The sequence below is a fragment of the Rhinatrema bivittatum genome, chromosome 4, assembly GCF_901001135.1.
Source record: "Rhinatrema bivittatum chromosome 4, aRhiBiv1.1, whole genome shotgun sequence".
Classification (NCBI taxonomy): domain Eukaryota; kingdom Metazoa; phylum Chordata; class Amphibia; order Gymnophiona; family Rhinatrematidae; genus Rhinatrema; species Rhinatrema bivittatum.
Window position 1 is genome coordinate 345208155 of NC_042618.1, and position 18957 is coordinate 345227111.

General features: G+C 43.7%; 1 protein-coding gene across 1 annotated transcript in view; it reads left to right on the forward strand.

The window, feature by feature from the left end:
- Positions 1 to 12530: 12530 nt before the first annotated feature.
- The window catches only part of LOC115090937 (MYCBP-associated protein-like), a 140822-nt gene continuing 134395 nt past the window's right edge, over positions 12531 to 18957 (forward strand). Inside the window, exons 1-3 of the mRNA XM_029600628.1 lie at positions 12531 to 12634; positions 14877 to 15007; positions 15644 to 15800. Of these exons, the coding sequence (XP_029456488.1) occupies positions 12580 to 12634; positions 14877 to 15007; positions 15644 to 15800 (343 nt within the window). The 5' untranslated portion in view covers positions 12531 to 12579. The remainder of the gene's footprint in view (positions 12635 to 14876; positions 15008 to 15643; positions 15801 to 18957) is intronic.

Genomic DNA, 18957 nt, shown 5'->3' on the forward strand with positions numbered 1-18957 from the left:
TACAAGCTTTAATATTTGCTAGCACGGATTACTGTAACACCCTACTACTAGGTTTACCATACACAACGCTAAGACCACTCCAAATACTACAGAACACTGCAGCAAGAATTCTGACTGGTAAAAGAAAAAGAGACCACATTACCGAAACCCTGGCTGAATTACACTGGTTACCCATTGAGCACAGAATACAGTACAAAACACTATGCACTTACACAAATTAATGCATAACGAAAAAGCAGAATGGCTGAACACAGCACTTTGTGTACATGTCCCTCATAGAAACCTGAGATCAGCCAACAAAGCACTCCTAACTGTCCCTTCCGTCAGAACAGCAAAACTAACCCAAGCAAGAGAAAGGGCATTATCATTAGCAGGACCCATACTATGGAACACGATGCCTCTAGAGATCAGATTACAAAGAGACATCAAAACTTTTTTTAAAAGTTTAAAAACCTGGCTCTTTAAACAAACTTATCACAAAGAGAATGGAGAATAGAAAACAGAAAGGAGTAGGGAGTGGGCAGTAGAACATCCACGCACAGCACCTAACCCAATATGTGCGTATTTTTATTTTATCTCAATGCTAAAAGTAAGATTCGGTTTTAAAATTATACTTGTTATTAAATATGATGCAGGTATAAAAGGACAAGATTTATCACATTCACCAAATAGTATTTATCACAAAATTATGTAACCGAACCTTTATGGCACCTGTTTAGATTATATGGTTCTATACACTTATCAACATTAATTTATGTGCCTTACTGTAAACCACTGTGATGTTACTTAACGACAGTATAGAAAAGTTTTTAAATAAATAAAATAAATAAACATGGTAGCTGGAGAATGAACCAGCACACGCTGTGTTCTCAAGTCCCATTTCCTCCTGGTTCTGTATGAGAGATGAGGCTTAGGAGCAGAGTGCGCACTGGCTCGATCTTCAGCCTCTTTGCCTCTGGGCTTGGGCCTTGGACTAGCTTGCAGGGTAGGAGAGAGAGAGGGAGGAGTCTTTGTTGGGCTAGAGGCTGGCAGAAAAACAGTACTTGTATTGGCCAATTTTCCTCTCCTACTGGAATGTAAGGGAGATACCAGATGTTCTACCCTTTTTGCAACAAAATATGAATAATGACCTCAAAGGGACACAGACTTTAAAAGTCAGAGGCTGACAAGTGTGTTCCAGCAAAGAAACACTGTCTCAGGATAGAGAAACAAGATAAGAACTTTGACCAGCCTAACACTGCTACCCAGCTTATGAGATCACCTTGTTAACTATAAGCTCCTTTCTAAATAAAAAATAAAGGGCCCTAGGACAGCAACTAAAAACAGCTTAATCCCTAAGAGCAGAAAACAGAGTTTGTCCAATGATAGTTCATCAGACAGGAGCAGTGAACCCGACCCAGGGAAGAGGGGGGAGCATCTGAAAGGAAGAAAATTGCTGACATGGCAAGACAACACTGGTGAAGATGGGATGGGACATAGTTCAGAGTTGCTCCCCTGTGAAAAAGCGAGAGGTCAGTGATCTAAAATGCAGAGACAACACCATCTACCCGCTGCATAACTATGCATGAACTTTATCCATATTCATCAGCGGACTGTTATAAGGAGAAATTACTACTTACCTGATAATTTCCTTTTCTTTAATGAAGACAGGATAATCCACACCAGTGGATTATGCACCTCTACCAGCAGATGGAGACAGAGCAAAGCCAATGTCATGGTATGTATACCTCTGCACTGACATCAGCCCACCAGTATTCTCTGTAAAAGCCAATTGTGGACAACTAAACAGTACATGATCATAACTATTAAAGACAATCATTCAAACAGTTAACAGAAAAAAAATTTAGGTCAGACAAGGAGTGTAATATTACTAATCTAGGGACTGGATCTGCACTTACCAGAAACGCAGCCACTCAGGAGGACAATAGCACCACCATCCTGCAGCCAAGGGCAGGAAGGTGGATTAATGAAATTATCAGGAAAGTAGTAATTTCTCCATTCTTAGCATTCAGATAGGTTAATCCACATCAGTAAGATGTACCAAAGCTACTCCCGAACAGGGCAGGAGGCTGCCCATGGTCCGATCAACAATGCGTGCACAAAGGCTGTATCCTCCAAGGCTTGCACATCCAGGCGATAATGCCTAGAAGTTGTGTAAGAAAAACAACATTGCAACTCGGCAATCTCGACAGAAGACAACTATCTAATCTCTGCTAATGACATTTTTTGAGCCCTTGTGGAATGAGCCCTAACCTGACTAGGCATCAGCTACTCAGCATCCACATAAGCGGCCATGATATCCTTAATCCAGCAGGCTATCGTAGCCAGTGACGCCGACTCACCGTTTATTCCCACCGAAGACTATAAACAGCCGGTCTGTCTTCCTTAGAGATTAGAAACCTCTAATACCTCATGATATGCCATTTGACACCCAAGATCCGGAATAGGTGAAATTCATCCACATCTCTCTCCCTTTCCAGAGTCGGCAGGGAATTGATTGATTCAAGTGAAAATCCCAGACCACTTTCGGCAAAAAAGGATGGAACAGTTCGCAGCTAGACTGCCCCAGAGTTGCTCACAGGAATGGCTCCTGGCAAGACAGAGTCCGCAGTTCAGAAAACTCTACGTGTAGAACACCGTCCTCTAGTAAGTAACCTCAAGAAGAGGCTACGCAGTAGTCAAAAATGTGGGACCTGCCAGAAATCCAGAACCAGACTAAGACTCCACAAAGGCACCGGTAACCACAAAGGGGGACAAAGATGCTTCACCCCTTCTAAGAACTGGGCCACAAACAGATGGGCCGACAAGGATTCACCATTCCCGTGACCTCAGAAACAGGCAAGAGCTGCCACCTGAACCTTCAAGGAATTAAGGGCCAAGTTCTTAAACAACCCATCCCACAAAAATCCAAACTGAGTGGGATTTTAACCGAACGAGGATGAACCCCTCATTTCTCATACCAAGCCTCAAACACTTGCCAAATGCGAACATAGGCTAAAGATGTGAATAATTTTTGCAATTGAAGCAAGGTGGAAATCACAGCAGTGGAGTACCCGAGCTTCAGCAACTGAGCCCTCTCAAGAGCCACATCGTAAGACAAAAATCAAGTCGGATCTTCAAGAAGCATAGGCACCTGCCATAGCAGATTCCTGTGGACTGGTAATCGGAAAGGATATTTCACCAGAAGCCTCCGCAGATCTGCATACCACCACCTCCAGGCCAATCTGGTGCCACCAGAAGTACCAACCCCATGTGTCTCTCAAACCTCCGAATCAATCTGCCCAACTTGGGCCATGGAGAAAAGGCCACTCTTGCATGAGAGCATCAATGCCCGAAAACTTCAGATCTCTCCTGCGACTGAAGACGCAAGGACCTTTCACATTGTGTAATGTCACCAGCAAGCCTAGAAATGGGAGGTCCCAGTGGCCCATTATGAGCTGGAATGCTTCGTTGTACAATTTCCATTCTCTGGGATCCAGACTTTGTCTTCTGAGAAAGTCACTCTTACATTGTCTTTTCCTGCAGTATGTGAGGCTAAGATCTCCTGAAGATGTACTTCTGCTCATTCCATGAGTTGGACTATTTCCTGCACACTTGCTGGCTTTTGGCTGCTGTCTAGCAATTAATGTAAGCCACTATTGTTGCATTCAGTAACATCATTCAGACCGCTCGACTCTGCAAGTGGTCGACGAATCGCAATTCATTGCCACCACCTTAAGGCCTGCTTAAGGATAGCCTCAATTCTCCTATCCTGCACTTCCTTCAAGCCCCTCCCCCTTCCACAGGGATAGTCTTCCACTTGGTGACGGCACACACCAACACATCCACTTTCAGAAAGTGCAACTGCTCTCTCTCTACCAGATCTAGGGGGTACAGTGCTACCAAGGCTCGTCCCCCTTTAAAATTAGCTTCTTGGGGCACCCCATTTAAGATCAATCAATTCTTGAATAGCATCCATAATGCTTTATGTAAAGAATCTAAATGGGATTCTTGTTTGGATCAGACATGAAATCGGCACCCGGCGCCCCCAGCATTTTCAGTGCCTGGGTAATCAGAGCTGGAAACTTATCTCTATGAAAGAAACGCAATCCTGGAGGATGGGAAATTCCTCCAATTCTGGAAGAATTTCCCATCCTCCAGGGAGGAAGAGTCGCCTTCATCATCTGTGCCATCTGGGTCCCTATCGGCATGACCCGCAGCAGGTGTAGACGTACTCAGATTTATCCACGGCACCAGGCCTGCGGTTCTGAACTCTTAGGCCTGCTGCATCAGCAACTGAGCAAAACCTTCAAGCGGGGCGTAGAACCCACCAAGCTGTTTCGCGGCAAACTTGCGCATAGAAAAGCACGTGAACACCACCACAGGCCATACCAAAACCAGGGGGTGTCGGTCCTGCGCTTACTGAGTAGCCTTCCCCCACTGACAAACCAGTTAGGGCGGCCCCAAAACCAGGCAAAACCTCCGACAGGTTCCCCTCCAGTCTCATTCCCGCATCATGCTGGGAAGGATGGGCTTAGTAAAAGCATTCGGAGATAACTCTGCCCGAGCCTCCAAGCAGCACTGACACAAGTTAGGGGGAACACTGAGCTGAGATGCCTGAATATGACAAGCACGCTCCCAAAGTGTCTGACAATTGTGCACCCAGCTGGGTGACTGCTCAAGTGAGTGTGGACAGGGCACCCAAAAACAAGATCCAAGTGTCCAAAGTATAGGAGCACAATACACGGTTCAAGTAGGCGACCGCCTGAGTGCACACCCGTGCGCGCAAGCGCAAACCGACGTCAGACACTTTCACAGCAGACTTGTGCACAGAAAAGTGTGCAAACACCACCGTAGCCTACTATGCGGCATGTAAGTAAAGTCTGAGAGAGGGGCCTAGCCAAAAGGCTGCTCAACCTGCAAAGCTGCCAAGACTCACCTGGACATTGAATTGGCGTGCCAAGGCTCAGAGACCAGAAGGGGAATGGAAACCCTCACTGCTTTCCTTTTTTTTTTTTTTTTAACTCTTTATCTGAGCTCAGCTCGTCCCTGCTGAGTATAGAGTCGGTCTATGACTATGGGTGGAGAGGCCTTCACTGCCATGCTCGGCTTCCTGTACCTGATAGCCTCTCAGCTGTTTCTCTATAACTAAATGTACGCTAGAAAACCAGCTACCGGACTGAGGCACTCTACTAAGGGAGGAATCTGCAGATATCACTTCAGGAAAACCCGAAGGAGGGAGGGACCAAAAGGTATCCACACAGGAGAGCGGGGTGAATTAATTTCCTTCTTATTTATTTATTTATTGCATTTCTATACTGTCAATCTGTATTCAGTCATAACAGTGTACAGTTATACAATAAAAGAAAACATAAAACAAATAAGATTACATAGTCAAACTTGAAGTAGTAAGATAATTAAATAAGAAATAAGAAAATGATAAAATAAGAAAAGATAAAAGAATCCAGTAAAAAAATGTTCCACCAGTATTTCTGCATAAATTTCAACCATGTGCCTTATTCCAAATGAATACTCTACATTCGTATGCTTGCTTGAACAGCCATATTTTTAAGTTCTTTTTAAAAATCACAAAATCCTTTTGTAGTCTCAGCTCAATAGGGAGAGAATTCCACAATCGGTTAGATGTGTAGTTCTGACAGATGGCTCCATTAATAGGCCTTTATTAGCTGATCTCGGGTTCCTTTCAGGAATATGCAAATGTAGGGAGGCATTCAACCATTTCATTTTATCATAGTTAAGTGATTTATGCAATAGGCATAGTACTTTATAGTCAATTCTGTACTTCATCGGAAGCCAGTGCAGGGAAACAAGTGTGGTTATTATATGATCAAACGTTTTACTACTAGTACATAAAACTCTGGCAGTTGCGTTTTGTAGTAATTGTAATGCTCTTAAAGAATTTGCAGGTAATCCAAGAAAAAGGGCATTACAGTAATCAAGGGTAGAGAAAATCAAGGTCTGGAGAATAATGCGAAAATCATCATAACCAAGCAAGGAATTCAGATGCTTTAATATATGCAGTTTACAATAACCTTCTCTAATTTTTTGCTTAATTTCTATTTTCATATTGAATTCACTGTCAATGATAATACCTAGGTCACAAGCTTGTCTAACTGTTTCAATCTGCATTGCATCAGATTTAAAGTAAATGGTTTTATTTAAAGATGATTTCCTGGGTGCAGAACCAATTCACCTATGGCTTGTTGTCTGTTTTTGTTGACTGAAAATAATAAAAACCGTTAAACCTTAAAGATGATTTCCTAATAAGGATAATTTCGGTTTTTTTATTATTCAAGACCAATCTCATATGAATTAGGGTCAGATAAACTTCTACTAATTTCAGAATATCCTCAATGGATTAATTTATAGGTACTAAAAGTTGCACATTATCAGCATAATAAAATACACAATACCTAAACCAGACAATGTACACAAAGGTAACAAATAAATATTAAAAAGAGTAGCTGACAAAGAGAACCTTTGTGGTTCTTTTCTCCTTTCATTTTCTATTTTTTTTAAAGCAATCCCCATTAGGGAGATGCACATCCACCATCTGCTGGAGATGGAGAATACTGGTGGGCTGTCAGTGCAGGGGTATATATATACCATGACATCAGCTTTGCTCCATCTCCATCTGCTGGTAGAGGTGCTTAACCCACTGGTGTGGATTAACCTGACTGACTGCTAAGAAAGAAAGAGCAAACAAGAAAAAAAGAGGAAGATCTGATGACACGGTGACAACAACCTTGCCCTTTCTTCCTGAACCTGCTTGCCTTTCAGCCTTTTTTTTTTTTTTAAATAGCTAAGGCCACGCCAGTTGAAAAACCAGCTACTGGACCAAGGCACTCATCTGAGGGATCACGGAAATCACTCAGGAATTCTCAACTGAGGGAGGGACCATAAAGTATCACCACAGGAGACCAGGGCAAATAAGTCTTCTCTTTTTTTTTTTTTTTTTTAAAACAATGCCCAGTAGGCAGATGCATGTCCACCATCTTCTTGAGACAGAGAATACTGTTGGCCTGATGTCACTGCAGGGGTATATATACTGTGATGTTAGCTTTGCTCCGTCTCCATCTGCTGGTAGAGGTGTAAAACCCACTGGTTTTGGAGAATCCTGTCCGTATGCTAAGAAACAGGGTGTTTAACACTGTTGGGAGCTGAAGTTGGAGAGTCACTGAGATAAGGAGGAGGAGGGTACAGAGAATGGGGCCCTTTCTCTCTCTACCCTCCTCCTCTTCTTCTCTGCCCTGGTGATCCTGGTTTTTCATCCAGAGCCCCCGTCCCTGCGATTCCTCCAGTGGTCATCATCTCCTCCTAGTGGCCCTAGAGCTCCCAAGTCTCATCCCCAGTCCCCAATGGTTCTCAAGCCTTCATCCCGTTGAGGTCACTAATTCCCGTTTTCCAGAAAATTATCCTCTCCAGCAACTCTGCCCTTCTCCTTCCTTGGCCATTAAGGCAGAGGCCTCCTCTTTGAACTGGAATCTGCTGGCTATTCTCTACCCTGGGGATAGGGACAGACTGGCATGCACCACCCATTCTCCTCAGCCTTTTCAGCCTAGGTAAGATTTATATTTATTTATTTAGCAATTTTATATACCAATATTCCTGTAACAAGTTACAAATCACCTCGGTTTACATTATAACGATAACCATTGCAAAAGAACTGCATTACATTGAACAAGGAAGTAAAACTTGGATGCAAAACGAAAAGAGGTTGATCAGCAATTGAGAAGGACGAGCAATTTTTTGACATGGGGAGGAAGATGACTGGGAAGAGAACAGGGGGATAGGGAGAGACAAAATGGTGTAATTGTAAGATCGACAGAGATCCGTGCGGATAGCTAGTGACAAAATTCTACTAGCTAAGCTGTGAGAAAATTAACAGGGACATTGGAGTTAAGAAAAGGCTTCTTTAAATAACCATGTCTTGAGTCTTTACTTAAAGGTGGTTGAGCATTGTTCACGTCGGAGATCTGGTGGGAGCGAATTCCACTGGGTTGGTCCAGATGTGGAAAGGGCTCTTTTTCTTAATAAGGATTTCATGGGGTAGGCCTGCAAGGTGTCTTTATATGCTAACCTCTTCGGTCTGGAGGAAAGGTGAGATCGTAGTGGGAATTTAAGATCCAGTGGGGAGATGTTGTGAATGGCTTTATGGATGATTGTTAGCACTTTGTATAATATTCTGAATTTGATAGGGAGCCAGTGAAGATTCCGCAGTATGGGTGTAATATGGTCTCTTTTGTTGGTCTTGGTCAGTATCCTTGCTGAGGCATTTTGTAGCATCTGTAGAGGTTTGATGGTATTAGCAGGGAGTCCGAACAGAAGTGAGTTGCAATAATCTATTTTTGAGAAAATTATTGCTTGAAGGACAGTCCGAAAGTCTTGGAGATGGAGGAGAGGTCTCAAACGTTTTAGGACTTGAAGTTTAAAAAAAACACTCTTTGGTGGTGGTGTTGATGAAGCTTTTGTAGTTCAGATGGATGTCCATGCTGACTCCAAGGTTTCTGACTTATGGAGAGAGGGCTGGTTGTGTAGTAAGGTGTGTGTTGGATAGAGTGATTTCCTTCTAGGTTGATGAGGAGGATCTCAGTCTTCTTGGTATTTAGGATCAGTTGGAGTTTAGTTAGAAGAGTGTTAATGGATTTCAGGCAGGAGTTCCAGAATTCCAAGGTTTTAGCAAGAGATTGTGTGATAGGTATGAGGATTTGAACATCGTCTGCGTATAAATAATGAGATAGCTTTAGTTTGGTGAGAAGGTGGCAGAGCGGTAGGAGGTAAATGTTGAATAAGGTCGGGGATAGGGAGGATCCTTGTGGGACTCCCACGATGGAACTGATAGGGTGTGACACACTGTTGTTGATTTTGACCTTGTAATGCCTGTTTTAAAGGAAGGACTTGAACCAGTTGAGCATGGTGCTTTTGATACCGATGTTTGAAAGTTGCTCTATGAGGATATCGTGGTTAACTGTATCGAACGCTGCTGAGAGGTCTAGGAGAATGAGCAGGCAAGGCTGTTTTTCTTCAAGGTTCAAGAGAATGGCGTCTGTTAATGAGATTAGTAAGGACTCCGTGTTTCTGGGTTTCTGAAAGCCAAATTGTGTAGGAGAGGATATTATTGTTGTCTAAGAAATCTGAGAGTTGCTTGTTTACGATTCTTTCTAAGATTTTGGAAATAAATGGTAGGTTTGCTATAGGGTGGAAATTGGCTGGGTCGTCTGGTGATAGATTAGGTTTTTTCAGCAGAGGTTTAAGGATGGCTAGTTTGAGAGGGTCAGGGACTGTCCCTTCGGATAAAGAGCAATTGATGATCTCTGCAATAGGTTTGGCAATAACTTTGGGGTTGGTAGGGATTGAGTCCATTGGGTGAGAGGCTGGCTTGAGCTTCTTTAGAACGTTTTCGATTTCTAATGAAGAGGTGGGCTCGAAGGTTTCTAATGAGGGGGTGGGCTCGATGGTATCCAAGGTGGTGGTCAGCGGTGGAGACTTAGGGCTTTCGTGGGGAGGACAGAGGTCCTTATTGTCCGTCAGGGAGGCAATGAGATTTGAGATTTTGTTCTTGAAGTAAATGGCTAGTTCTTCGGCTTTGTTTGAAGCTTGGTCATCCGGAATAGGCGTAGAAGAAGGTTTGGTGAGGGAAGAGACCAGGGAGAAAAGAGCTTTCAGATCAAAAATGAAGTGGTGGATTTTCTGTGTGAAGAAGTCTCTCTTAGTTCGGAAGATGATGATCCTGTAATGATGCATGAGGGATTTGTATGCTTTCTTGTTTGCTGATGATGGGTTTTTCCGCCATGAATGTTCTCTGTTTCTGAGTTCACGCTTGATGGTTTTAAGTTCCGGTGTGTACCACGGTTTCCTGTTGTCCTTGTTTGATTGCAAGACTTTGGTGGTTAACGGGCAGGTTAGGTCTGCCACTCTTTCAGTGATTTTCGACCATGAAGATAACGCAGAGATAGGGTCTGAGAGGTCAAGCTGTTCTAACTCTGAGGAGAGGTGAGTGCTGAGGGTGTCCATGTTACACAATTTCCTGAATTGTACTTTGGTTTTTTGTGTAGACGGGGGGATCGGTTGGCTGTTCTTCAGAGTAGTGGAGATCAACCTGTGATCTGACCATGGATTGTAGAAATAACTGGGTGAGAGAGAGGGGAGAGGCTGTCATTTATGAATATTAAGTCCAACGTGTGTCCTGCTTTATGTGTGTGTTCGTTAATTATTTGGTTGAACCCCATGAGGCTTAACGTGTTGAGGAGAGTGTCACAGCTGGAGGAACGGGGAGTCGAGTCAACATGAAGGTTGAAATCTCCCAGAATGATAGCCAGAGAATCTGTGTTGATGTGTTTAGCAATGTGTTCGATTAATAGAGAAGGGTCCGATTCAAGGCAACTGGGAGGGGCGTACACTAGGCCTATTTGTAGGTGGGTTGATTTAAAGACTGCAAATTCTAAGGAGGAAGAAGCTTTTGCGCATTGAAGCGACATTCCTAGTTTTTTGTTTGCGGCCAGTAACACCTAGTAACTTATAATACCTGATTTCTTCTAATACCAACATCATTTTCTTCTAACATTAAAGTAATAACTGTGTGAAAAAGATAAACATCTAATTAACATTTTATGGCCTGGAGTACATAAAATTGATTAGAGCTGAGATTTTACGCCTGCCAGAGCAGGGGTGGGCAATTCTGGTCCTCAAAGGCCACAAACCAGTCGGGTTTTCAGGATATCCCTAATGAATATGCATGAAATAGATGTATATGCAGATCTCTCTCATACATATTCATTAGGGATATTCTGAAAATCTGATTAGTTTCTGTCCCTCAAAGACCGGAATTGCCCACTACTGTGCTTAAAAGGTTAGATATAATTGTTTTGGAGGATCTCAAAAATCTTGTTTTTTGGTCATGTTAGCAGCAAATTTTCTAGTGCACCATCAACTTCAGTAGTCACCCTATGCCCCTGGTGAACTGGATTAGAAACTGGTTTGAGTAACAGACAACAAAAGGTAGCCGTCAAATTTTCTCCAGAGAAAGAAACATGATGAGCGGATTGCCTCTGAGATCTATTTTGGAGCTGATTCTGTTCAATATCTTTATAAGCATTATTATGAAAAGTTAGAAGCAAAATCTTGCCTTTTTACAAATGACATTAAGATCTGCAGCAGAGTAGATACCCCTCAGGCAGCAGACAAAATCAGATGTGGTCTAAGAAAGCTTGCAGCATGGTCAAGTGCTTGGCAATTAATATGCATTACAAAAATGTACCGAAATCTGAGAGCACAGTATGCAATGAAATTCAGATATTGATATGCACTAAAAAGGAAAGACACTTTGGAAAGATCTGCTGCTCTCAAGGAGGCAAAACAGTACAATAAAATGGTAACCAAATTCATAAGGATGCTAGGATGCATAAGGAGAGGTAAACCAGCATTAAAAAAAAAAATAATGCCTCTGTATAGATCATTGATGAGACCTCATTTGGGACCTAAATACTTAGAGGGTGATATTCAGCATTATTTACCAAGATAAGTTAGGACTTATCCATCTAAGTAGTGGCAGCTGAATATCCAGCCCACAGATAACTAGTTATCAGCTAAGTGGCGAGCAGGACAAGGGCGTTCCAAGGAGGAGCTGACTTTGCTGGATAAATTATCTGGCTAATTTGGAGATTCAAAGTTAGATAACCTATCCTGCTAAGTTTGGTCAGCCCATAGGACTGTCCTAAAGTTAGCCGGATAAATTTATCCGGCTAACTTTAAGACAACCAGATATATTCAGTGGTGTCGTTGCGCTGATGAATGTAAGTTTATCCAGGTAACTAGCTGAGCCATACAGCAGCTGAATATGGACTTCGTATACCCTAGGAGGGACAGAGGGGAAACGTTCAAACATCTAAATTAAGAACAGGAAGGAAACCTTTTTTTTCAGATGAAGTTACAGTATGAAGGTTCCAGGGGTAAACTTGGAAGTAACATCAGAAAAGATTTATGGCAAGGGTGGTGGATACAGGAAGGGCATGGAGGTGGCAAAGACAAAAAAACAAAAAACAAAAAACAAAACAAAACCCAGTAACAGAGTTCAAGATAGCATGGCATAAGCACAAAGGATCCCTAGTTGCAAAAAAAAAAAAAAAAGTGAAGGTAAAAGCCAGAGATCTACTGAGATCTATACCACTGTACTAGGAAAGAAACTGGACAGATAAGACGGACCTAATGATCCTTACCTCCCTCCCGCTCTCCAAGTCCCCTTCCCTTCTCCCTCCTCCCTCCATCCTCAGTACCCCATGCTGCTTCTGCCCTTTCAACGGCTCTCAACATTACACGCTCTTTTGCCCTTGCATTCCAGATGTCCTGCGATTTGACTCCTGTTACAATATTAAGTTCAGAAACACAACACTGCTGTAAGAAGCCTTTCCCCACTTCCATCAATCAGTGCGCTACCTCGTGTGTTCACCGAAACCATAGAGCTGCGGGTGGCTCTCTAGCCCACGCTTCCGAGTCTCGCTGGCCGGTGTGTTTGGGGACGGTTTCTATGGAGATTGGCAGTCTGGAGGCGGACAGGCTCGCGGGCTTGCAGCCGGCTGGAAAATGGCGCACAAACCAGGCAGAAAGGAATCCCGAATCAGAACCCCTCCGTTCATGGGTATTAACTGGGGAAGACCGAAAAGTTGACGTCAAACGAACAGCTGCAGTAACAGTGACATCACTGAGCAGTGCCCCTCCCCAACATGTGTATTAATAGAGATCCATATTCATATATGCCATGACTCTGTTTATAAATACAACAGCAAGTAGATATAGCTAATAGGATAAATAATGATGAATAGTGTATAGATAACATGAAAGCGCACTGGTGCTAGTAGATGTAGTTAGTATATAACAATAAGCATAAAAACTGAGATTTGTGTATATTTCTGAGCTCTACCATTTTGGTAAATATGTTTGCAAGTAAATATAGCTGAAAAGAAAGTATTGAATAATGTCGTGTTGACAAGTTATGTGTAAATTAGTAAATGGGCAATGAGTTATATTGAGGTATAACAATAATTTATGCAATATGCATAATATGCAATAATATGCATAATATGCAATAATTTATAATATACTGGTAAATATATTAGGTAAGTGTATCTATAACAAACATACAGCTATAATATGCATGTAGTTGTAATATTGGTCTACATGCCTATCCATAAGTGCACAATAATAAATGGAGGCCATATATTGTTGATAATATTGATATATAAGAATGTTTAGCATTATCCTCTATACAGTATTCTTACTGTATATTTAAAATAATATATCTGTGGTAATAATGTACAGTGTTTATTTTGAGGAGTTAATCTGTCCTCCTTTGTATGGCTTTGAGCAAAAGAAAGAACCAGTATGGATTAAGTGCAACATGAGAAAAATGAAACCGTTCACTCATTGTTTCTGTCAAAGAATAATCAAAACTTCCATATGAGAACAGTTCAATGCCTCAGAACAATTATTTCCAAAAATGCTGGATAAGAATTTGAATTGAAAGTAATACAATATTCATTAGCCTAGTATACAAACAAAATCTTGATTCCCTGCAATGAGTTAATTATGAATGAGGCAGACAATCGATAGTTGGTCGATGTGGCTTTCCCCAACTCTTCCAACTTTGTTTTCCAGACACATTTCCAGTGGAGCAGATGTTGCTTCTCTGAGAAATCCACCAGAGCAGGCGCCTTTACAGCTATTGTCCCCCTTCCCCCACCATACACCCAGATAACAAAGGGTTAACAATACTATCGCAGGGACCTGAACTTCCAGTCCATTCTTTTGCCTTTAATAAAGGCTAATAATAATATTGCACCTTCTGTTTAAACAGGATTGCAATGCACATTACATTGTTTAGCACTGCCATTTCTGGGATGAATGATCAAGTGACACATTTCTGACACTTGGATTGCATTTGTGTTTCCAGAGTGCAAAAATATGACAAAACCACACTGTTACTTAGCTAGAGTTGGGTAAACTGAGGAACAGGAGATAAAGTAGTTTTTCCAGGATCACATAGAGAGACAGCAGCATAGGGGAGCCTTGAATTCATGTTCAAGAACATCTTCTAATACTCTAACCAGAGCACACCTCCTCACTGGCAAGATATGTTAATCTCTTCCTCATGTGCAGAAGGTTCTATATGGCCAGTCTTGGCCATGTTCTGTGATGGTCAGAGCTGTTGTGGGTCAGAATATTTTGCACTATGTCTCCATAAAGCAGGAACCCTTCCTTGGTAAAACATTGGCAACTCTTCTGTTTTTCTTCCTTTTACCCTGCACACAGCATGCCCTTATTTATTTATTTAAAATTTTTATATACCGACATTCATCCAGGATATCATATCGGTTCACATTGTAACGCAAAAACAAACGCACGGCATGGCGCTTTACATTGAACAGTAAAAACATGATAACAAGGCATTAACGAGAGGGGGGAACAATAATATGGGAAGTTTTGCAATAAAATTATAAACAAACAAAATTTGCAATTATATACATATGTACAAAAGAAAGAAAACTATATAACCTTGTGATTGTCCTGTTAGATGCACCAAAGGGAGGCACCTAATGGAGAGAAAACAGGGAAGAAACAGTATTTGTAAGCCTTTAGAGTCCTTTGGCTAATGTAATGCACTGTTCCCTGTACGTACCCGGATCAGTCCAGACACCTGGGTTGTGCCTCCGCACCAGCAGATGGAGACAGAGCAAGACCTGTCAGGCTCAGCCACATATAGCAGGGTCCTATGCATTGACTACTTAATTGGTTTTTATAGGTCATTTGCAAATAATAGCGGTTCTCTTATCAAGTACTGCTGAGCAGGCTTAAATGGCATTGTGTATGTTTGTGTCTTTCAGAGAAGAAACGGGCAAAGGGCACTGAATTGATCCCTTCTCCTATTGTGGAGGAGTCAAAGTCGGTGTCTAGCACTGTCTTGAAAGGAGATGAAATCCAGGCTTTGGCTATCAAAACTGAGGATTTGGAGAAGGTGAGGGAATCTTTTCTGCTGTTCTTTCCAAGAGCTCTTGCTCTACTTCCCTTGGTGGTCAATGCTTCTAGCAGACCCCTCTCCAAGTATTGAACAGGCTCAGCTATGTCTACCTTCTGTAGTTTCCTGAGATGAGAGACTAAATTGATATGAGTGCGGTCTATTTCTTTGTTTGGTTGAATTGAAGTTGACTGCAAAGGTCCAGGGGAAGATACTGTGGCAAAAATGTAGTGGCAAGATGAACAAGGGGGATCATAAAACACCAACTGATGGCCATTTATTACTTAGTTGATGGCCATGTAACAGCCAGTCTTCAGACATACTATGAGAGAAATCCAGTAAGTAATAAAAACCTTAATAACTAGTTTAAAAAGTGTTTTTGTCAGTAGGTGAATAAATGACCAATAATAGAAAGATGAATTTCTGTACTCTTAAGGCAGAGGTTAGAAGAGTTGATTATACTAGTTCAAGAAACCTAACATGAAAAGCTTATCTAAGATGCAGCTGTGATCACTACCCAGTCTCAACTTTTTCCTTGGTCTGTTTCTTTCCCTGTTTTCTTGACTCTATACTACACTATTCCTGGAATACTGATGATTAGAATTAACATATATCTTGTTTTCCTTATTTCCTCAGTTTCATCCTCCACACCGTCCATCTGAACCCAAAATTCCCATCTCCAGAAGTTTCCTTGTCCGGAAAAAACGGCCCCAGGAGGGCAAGAAGAAGACAAAATTCCTGGTTGCTTATCCTGCTGCCTCCGATATAGCTGTGAAAGATCTGGATTATTCAGGCACAGTGAACCTGTAACTTCTGAAATTCATCATATCCCTGCAGAATGTCAGACCATCAGATATCCAAGAGAAGTCACTAGATTTGGGCAGTAGAGATGTCTCTTTTATAAACTCAGGGTTTTCAGATTCCGAATTATCATTATTAGGAAGGAATGGAGAAAAAGGGTGTTAGCCATCTTGTGTGTGAATAGCACTCACTGAACTTCCTGTTATAGAAGGGCCAGATTTAGGCATAGGCAACATAGGCATGAGCCTTGGGTGCCAAAAAAGCTTGGACTCCCTCCCCCACCCCCACTGCTGTCTGCTTTCCAGGGGGAGAGGAAGGAAGGAACCCTTTGCCTTAAATCCTCTGCCTATAGGTGCTGTCATCTTAAATCCAGCCCTGGTTATAAGGGTAGCCTTGTGAATGCTTATGGCAAAAGAAACTGTCAGTGGAAACCATCATTCCCTGTACGTACCCGGATCAGTCCAGACTCCTGGGTTTATGCATCTCTGCCAGCAGATGGAGACAGAGAAAGTTTAACTGACACTGCCTCATAAACCCCAGTGCCACCTGCAGTTCCTCAATATTTCTCTGTCTCCAGCAGATGGAACCTGCATTTCTGCGCTTTTCTTTTAGGATTGTATACTTTTGAGCCTTCCTCCCGGGGGATTTTTTGGTTACTTGGTTCCCGTGATACCTACCCCATCCAGATGAGGCAGATGGGCTGGGGTTGTCACCCTTTTGTGTGCCTGTCTGTGCTTCCCTGGGGTGTACATCTGGTTGTCCAGATCCCTCCCCTCACAAGGCCGCTCATGTGGCTGCAGGCTCCAAGGGTTTTTTTTAAATTTCAGTTCCCCCTCTTTCATGAGACTGCCTGTTTCTTTTTTATACAGGCTTTAAGTCTCAGTGTTTGTTTTTGAGAAAGTTTATTAAAAAACAAACAAATAAAAAAAAAAAAAGCAGGCAGCAGCTCAGCAGTGCGGGCGACTTGCTTGCCGGTAAGATCAGCCTGTTTTTTCTAAATTTTTTACATTCCTTGGTTCCCTTCTTCGGCTCCTTCCCCGAGCATGGCCCATGGTGCTGTGTGCAGAGCCTGTAGCTCGGCACGATCGCGCTTAACCGTGCAAATCTCTGCGCGGCTTGTTCTGAGGGCAGGGTGGGCTCCTCCGGAGCTCCTCTGCCCGTGAAGCGGCATCGCAGCTCGGCCGATTGCGTTCCTGAGCTCGGCAGGGGCTCTGTCCTCGGTGCTGCTTCTTCTTTCTCAGACAGCATGGGAACGACGGCCATCTTGGATTTTTCGGCGGCTGTTCCCGCGCTGTCGGGGAGCGTAGGGGAGGGTCCACCATGTTTGTCCCCGGCCCGAGCCGACTTTGCTGGTGGTCGGGAGGGGGCTGGGGGGGGGGGGAGGAAGCTGTGTTTCTGCCCGTTCCTGTCGTTTGCCCTGAGGGGGCTGGAGCAGGGAGAGTATTTTCCCCAGAATTCGTGCTGCTGCTCCATGATACTTTTTTGGGCAGTCAGCAGCCCTCTGGTGCTCAAACGTTGGTCAGGCCCACTCAGGCACAGCCCAGGGGCAGCCGGGGCTCCTTCTAGTCGGGCTGGTTCTGGTTCGGCCCAGCTGAGCAGGTCTGCTATGCCCCTGGGTCGCAGGCTTCTTGATCCCCCAGGATCTGGCCCGGATGGTTCTGATGAAGCTCCCAGGGAAACTGGGGACGAGCCTGTCCATGGAGAACCGTCAGGTTCGGTTAATCCGGCGCAGGTGATACCGCTGTGGGGGACGACCTGGGGATCTCTCCTCCCATGTCAGAAGACCCAAAGGAGGTTCACTTGTTCAAGAGGGAGGAATTGGAGGGTTTGCTCCCATTAGCCTTTCACGTGTTAGGAGTTAAAATGCCCCAGGGTGATACAGATTCAGAAGGGATGACAGCTTTCTCATGGTCCTAGCAGCTTTCAGACCAGCATCTGGAGTCCCCCATTCCGCATCAACCATGGGAAAGCTTTATTCGCTTCCTGAGGTGGACTTGGAAAGTTTTGCTCTCTCTAAGGTCGATGCGGCGGTATCCGCAATGACTAAGAGAACCACTATTCCCGTAATTGGTTCAGCGGCATTGAAAGACATGCAAGATAGCAAATTAGAGGTCAACCTCAAGTGGATTTTTGAGGGTTCTGCTTTGGGGTTATGGACAGCGATTTGTTCAAGTTTCATGCAGCGTGCGTGCCTCTGCTGGGTGCAACAGATGCAGGCGCACCTTCTGGCGGCGGGGGAATACACGGACACAGCTGAGCATGTTTAGGCGGCTGTGGCTTTTGGGGCGGATGCTCTCTGTGATTTGGTGCAAATGTCCTCTAGGGCTATGGTTTCGGCGGTAGCGGCTAGGAGGTTGCTCTGGCTGCGTAACTGGTCGGCGGACGTCTCCTCAAAGATGCAGTTAGGCTTCCTTGCCTTTCAAAGGTCGCCTCTCGTTTTGGGAGGACCTTGAGCAACTGATTCAGTCTCTCGGTGATTACAAGCCTCTCCGTTTACCCGAGGACAACCCAAAGCTAAGAGATTCTTTCAGGTTAGATTTTGGTTTCGCTCCGATAGGAGATTAAGACCAGCGAGGTTTCCTCTTGCCTCTCAGAAATCATTCCCTACTTGAGGGCAGCCTTGGGGGCAGTCCTTTCGGGGGGCCCGCAGAACATTTTGGGAGGCCACAGGAGGATCCACAGGAGGTAAGTCCTCACAATGAGCGAGACCGGTCCACTCCGTCGTTCGAATTATAGGAGGTCACTTGACTCAATTTTACGGCGAGTGGGCCAAGCTTACGCAGGACCAGTGTGGTAAAAGACAGCTATGTTTTAGATTTTGCTCGACCCATTCGCAAGCTTTTTATAATTTCCCCCTGCAGTCCTGTCAACAAGCAGGTGGCAGTGCGGGAGACCTTAGCGAGTCTCCAAAGCCTGGGAGCGGTGATACTGGTTCCTCCCGTGGAACTTCACACGGGCCGTACTCCATCTATTTTGTGGTTCCAAAGAAGGAGGGCACTTTCCAGCCCATTCTGGATTTGAAGAAAGTGAATGCCATCCTCAAAGTTCCCCGCTTCTGGATGGAGACCTTGCGGTCAGTGAGTCAGTGATAGTGGTTGCGCAAGGGGGAATTTCTCACATCCTTGGATCTCACGGAGGCCTATCTGCAT